The sequence below is a fragment of the Propithecus coquereli genome, unplaced genomic scaffold (assembly GCF_000956105.1).
Source record: "Propithecus coquereli isolate 6110/MARCELLA unplaced genomic scaffold, Pcoq_1.0 Scaffold42, whole genome shotgun sequence".
NCBI classification, from domain to species: domain Eukaryota; kingdom Metazoa; phylum Chordata; class Mammalia; order Primates; family Indriidae; genus Propithecus; species Propithecus coquereli.
The window spans coordinates 6,087,095-6,092,035 of NW_012149952.1; the positions used below are offsets into that span (position 1 = coordinate 6,087,095).

Below are 4,941 nucleotides of genomic sequence, written 5' to 3' on the forward strand. Positions count from 1 at the left end.
GTTAAAATAATAATGTGTTGCTAGTAATGACTAGAACTTTAGCAAGTAACTCATAATGACTCCGAGCTGCAAGGGGTAGGGGGGAATGATATTTTAGAACTGGGTTTCCCAAACACTGACCCCTGACAAAGTTTTTATCCATCTGAAGCAAAAGGGTAATTGCGAGTATGTTTGTTTGGTACCCACCAGATGTTGCCAGCTCTTCTTTATTATGAGGTTATCCTTTCTACTTGAATGATGTTGATATCTTCTTTTATGAAATTATGGTGGTAGTAAATGATGAGGTTGGAGGTGGAATGGTAGTTATGCGCTTGGCAAAATTAAAAGTTGGTAATCCTATGTGTTGGTCCCTAAAGTCTCAATTTTTAGTCTATGAATTGACTGCTTTAGAACAGCTAGCCTACTTTTCCAAAACACCATTGATATAGAGTCTATAATGGGATACTCTGTCTTAAATAATAGTGAAAAACAGCAGTGCCCGAGCCGTGAGTAGATGCCCTTTTTATGCTTCTCTGTGCTTTCTAAAAATCCAGGAATGACAGTATCTTATGTGTTGAAAAGTTGAACTAGTTACAGCTAATTAAAATAAACATTGCTTGCCACAATTGAGCAAGTAGTTACTTATTAAGAGGATAAGCTCTGTTTCTGATGTTGTTGAAGTCACTACCATTCTGTTTCTAGGAGACTTCCTTTTCCACATGAAAAGGAGATCAGGTTTAAAGTGCGGCTGCACAATGAAGGGAGACTTTAGGGAAAAAATGTTAAGAGGTAATACAATTAGCAGATTCAAAAATAAAAGACATAGAAATTATGTAGTGAAAAGTCTGACCCCACCCCTGTGCCCCATCTGGTCATTTTTACCTGCATACTCACCCAGAAGTAACCAGTCATAAGCTTTTTATTGTTGTTGTTGACTTAAAAGTTTTATTTATATATTCATGTTTACCTCCTTTTTAAACCAAAAAATGGTGGTATGCTACTACCACTGTTCCACACCGTGCTTTTTCCAAATGATAGTGTAATCTTGGAGATAGCAGGAAAATACCAAGTTTGTTATTAAAGATGAGATGGTGTTTTTAAAGGTGATTCTTGTGTCACTAAGAATGACACAACTTCTTCAAGACATAGTGGGGCCAGATGCTGTATGTTGAATATACCATACCATTTATTTTTGAAAAATTATGCCAGTGTGGCACAGAGAAATAAGGAAATGCTTAGTTTAGGGGGTGCTTTGTGGCTAGCAACTCCCAGTTCTCTCTTTGTAACTTAGAGTGCAAAGTCCGAAGGACTAGTATATACTGTACTAGGATTTCTGGAGATTGAGAATCAAAGAAGTCTGGCTATAGCTTTGGTCCAGCTTCCTAAGATTTCATTTAACTCTAGCTGTGAAGAACTAAATGGGATAATACATGAGAAAGCATTTGTAAACTGCAAAGTGCTAGAAATGATGTAAGGTAACTTCTTCCACTCCCTCTCCTTTCCATTTTCTGTCTGCACTGGCATTTCTCAAAGTATTCTCAAAACTTTAGTCTCTCAATAAGCCCTCACAAAGGGGGGTGGGGTTCCATTGCTAGAAAATGCTGCGTGTCCCTGCTGGAGATTGGAGATTCACGGCATAGCATTTTAAAGGCTATGAAACGATGGTGAAGACACCTGTTGGACCTAATCTAACCGGGATATACAAGCTAGTTTTGTTAAAATTTGAATAAATTGAATTTCAACCTTTAAAAAAATAAAGCAAATCTTGTTATCTGATGAGGAACGTGTTTGGGGAAGAATAAAATAAAAGCACCTAGCATTTTAGCTACACTGGACAACACATTGTTCTCTTACATACACTCATTTCCCTATATCTGTGTTTTTGCTTAATGCTCATCTCTGTGGATTTTTTTTCCTTCTCACAGAATTGTACTTAGGCCTCAAAGCCAATTCAAAAAGTTATTTCCTTCCCCCAAGCCTAACCCACCTCCTAATAACAATTGATGGTTCTTCCCTCTGATTACCCCTATAAAATAACATTTAACCCATTATGTTTTGTTGTTAGTGCTGTATGTGTCTCTTTGCTCTGAAAGGCTATGAGCTCTATGAGGACAGGAACTATCTCAATCAATTGTGTATTCCTAGCACCCCACACAAGTGCCTGGAATGTAGCTGCGATCAATAAATGTTTGTAAATTGAATTGAATTGAAGGGAGATTACATTGTAATATAAATCACTGTGTACCCTGTGATTGATGACTACTGCAAATCCAAAAAATGGAAGAACATGCACCTTTACTATTCAGTAGAATAGGTTTATGGTTAAATCAATAGCACCATGTAATGTGTGATGATGTGTGTTTATGCATTTGTCCAGATATTTGTAAGTTTAATACTGACCATGATGTATATGGCTATTGAAGAAAACCACACATGATATGTGTGTGAAGTTTGAAACTGGCTCTGTTGCCTAGGGCTGTCTTTGTGCCTTGTCTGAGTAGACTGTGGCATGATCGGCCTGATTATTTTAGCCATTCTTACAATATCAGTCAAGCAGCAAACGAGGGCTTTTGTGGACATGTGAAATAACTGGTTCACATTTCATTCATTTCATACAGATACACACTGCCTAGCATGCAAAATCAGCTAGAAACCAAAGAATTGGAGCCAAAGTTAGAAAATGAGAGTTTGAACTGCCAGGAAGCAGGCTAATTACATAAAGGTCATATTTTTTTTAGGCAATGTCCTTTTGTGCTCAGGAAATTAAAACACATACCCTGCCATAAACTAAATTTGTAGAATGTGCCAAAGAATGCCATGTTTTCCTTGTTTCCTTTCAACAGTAATTAATGATACCAGGAATATACGCATACATGATGAGTAGCAATTAGCTGTGGTTTGAAAAAGTAGGGGTTCCCCTATGAGCCATTGTATAGATCTATTTCCCAGTGATACCATCAATGGCAAATAATACTTATCTTAAGATCTAACCTCCCCTTCCCTCTAGAAATATTCTTAAAAGGAGGCTTATGATGTGAATCTGAGATTTCCTAAGTATAGGGTAATATGTGCTTCAAATATACATTACAATATAAGGACTGTTTTGACTGTCAAAACTGTTACAGTCTGGTACTGCTGTTCCCTGTCATGCCAGCATTTACCTTAAAGGCATCCTGCTTAGATTCTTAAGAGGATGGAATTCTGTTTTACGTATATTGGTAACCTGACTACAGAGTGGTCCTCCTCAGTAATATTAGAGAGTAGCCTCAAAATTCCCTTGCTGAAGTTGTCTTAAATCAGAATAAAATAAGGCTTTATTTACGTAGCTGAACAGCAAGACCAGAACCCCCTTCTTTTACTGTAACAGCCAATCCTATCCAGTTAGTGATTCCAATTATAGCATCATAAATTAGACAGTCATAGGAATGTAGAGAGAGAGCTGTAAGAGCATGGCTTAAGACTTAGAATGTTTTGTTACCTCCTTAAGGCAAGAACTCCGCTGGAGCAGGAAATTTTTAACCTCCTCCATAAGAACAAGCAGCCAGTGACAGACCCTTTACTGACTCCTGTGGAAAAGGCCTCTCTCAAAGCCATGAGCCTGGAAGAGGTAAGTGTCATAGGCCCTTGGACATACCCAGGTATGCTATGCTTCTCCCAGCATTTGCCCTCACAGCCCAGCCTGTAAATGTCATTTATTCGTTGTAGGCAAAGATGCGCCGAGCAGAGCTTCAGAGGGCCCGGGCTCTACAGTCCTACTATGAGGCCAGGGCTCGAAGAGAGAAGAAAATCAAAAGCAAAAAGTAAGGAGGCCCCTGTGAACTGGACTTGGGTTCCGTGGAAGAAAGTGATGTGGCTGGTCATAAATTCTCAGGAGAGAAACTTTCATGTGATAACTAGGGTCATGCAGAAGACGTCCAAAATAGGAGTGACTAGCTTTTTTTCCCCCAAACCAACTTTATATAGTTTTGCCTGATTCAGTAATGCGCTCTCCTCTGGTTTTGGCTTTCATTCTTGGTTTTGCCAAAAAGGATTGTTCATTTACTTTCTCTCAGTTTCCCCTTATCATAGAGTAGTTCTGCAGAATAAGCTCTTACTTCCACAGCTGTTGAAACCAGTAGGGCTTCCTTCCTGCCTTTTTCCCTCTTTGAAATTTGTTCTACTCCTCCTTTTGGCTGTAGAAGGAGAGGGGACTCTTTGCCCTGCAGAGGTCTGCCCCTGGGGACTGCAGGGACCAACAGTCCTGCCAGTCACCTCAGGTCCCAAACTGGCTCCCTACAGCCAGCTAGCTCTGTGATGTTCATTCTGGCCCCCTGCTTGGGGAAACCCCACAGGTAGCATGGGCACTTGTGCCTGTGGCATCAGTGCTTCAGCTAAACCTCTAAACTCTTCCCTCCTATCCGTCTTACCCTATAGGTATCACAGAGTCATGAAGAAAGCAAAGGCCAAGCAATCCCTAAAAGAGTTTGAGCAGCTGCAGAAGGTCAATCCGACTGCAGCTTTGGAAGAATTGGAAAAAATTGAAAAGGCCAGAATGATGGTGAGACTGTCTCTTGCCCTTCTCACCTCTACACTTTTGAACCAACTTTCCCTGGAAGGTGCTAATGATCTCAAACTGTTTTCTCTTTCTAGGAACGAATGAGCCTTAAGCACCAGAACAGTGGGAAATGGGCCAAGTCAAAGGCAATTATGGCCAAATATGATCTGGAGGTAAGAGACCATCAGGGTGACAGAAGATTTGGCATTGGAGAAAAGAAAGGAAAATCAGTCCATAAGGATGCTAGCAGAAGCAGAGTTGGGGAAGAGCCATGAGGATGGATGGAAAACCAGGAATCAAAAAAGGCATCAGAAAAATCTCTAAGGCAGAGAGGAAAATGACCAGGAACAAGGTGGAAAAGGAGAGATGAAAGGGAAACAGCATTGAAGGCAAGTCCGGTAAAGGGGAGAGGAGCTTTTTTTTTTTTT

General features: G+C 40.1%; 1 protein-coding gene across 2 annotated transcripts in view; it reads left to right on the top strand.

Moving 5' to 3' along the window:
• Window positions 1-4,941, top strand: part of UTP14A (UTP14, U3 small nucleolar ribonucleoprotein, homolog A (yeast)) — a 19,312-nt gene that overhangs the window by 7,038 nt on the left and 7,333 nt on the right. For both annotated transcript variants that reach the window (XM_012653463.1, XM_012653464.1), the window contains 4 exons: window positions 3,467-3,586; window positions 3,685-3,779; window positions 4,393-4,516; window positions 4,609-4,686. In XM_012653463.1, the coding sequence (XP_012508917.1) occupies window positions 3,467-3,586; window positions 3,685-3,779; window positions 4,393-4,516; window positions 4,609-4,686 (417 nt within the window). The remainder of the gene's footprint in view (window positions 1-3,466; window positions 3,587-3,684; window positions 3,780-4,392; window positions 4,517-4,608; window positions 4,687-4,941) is intronic.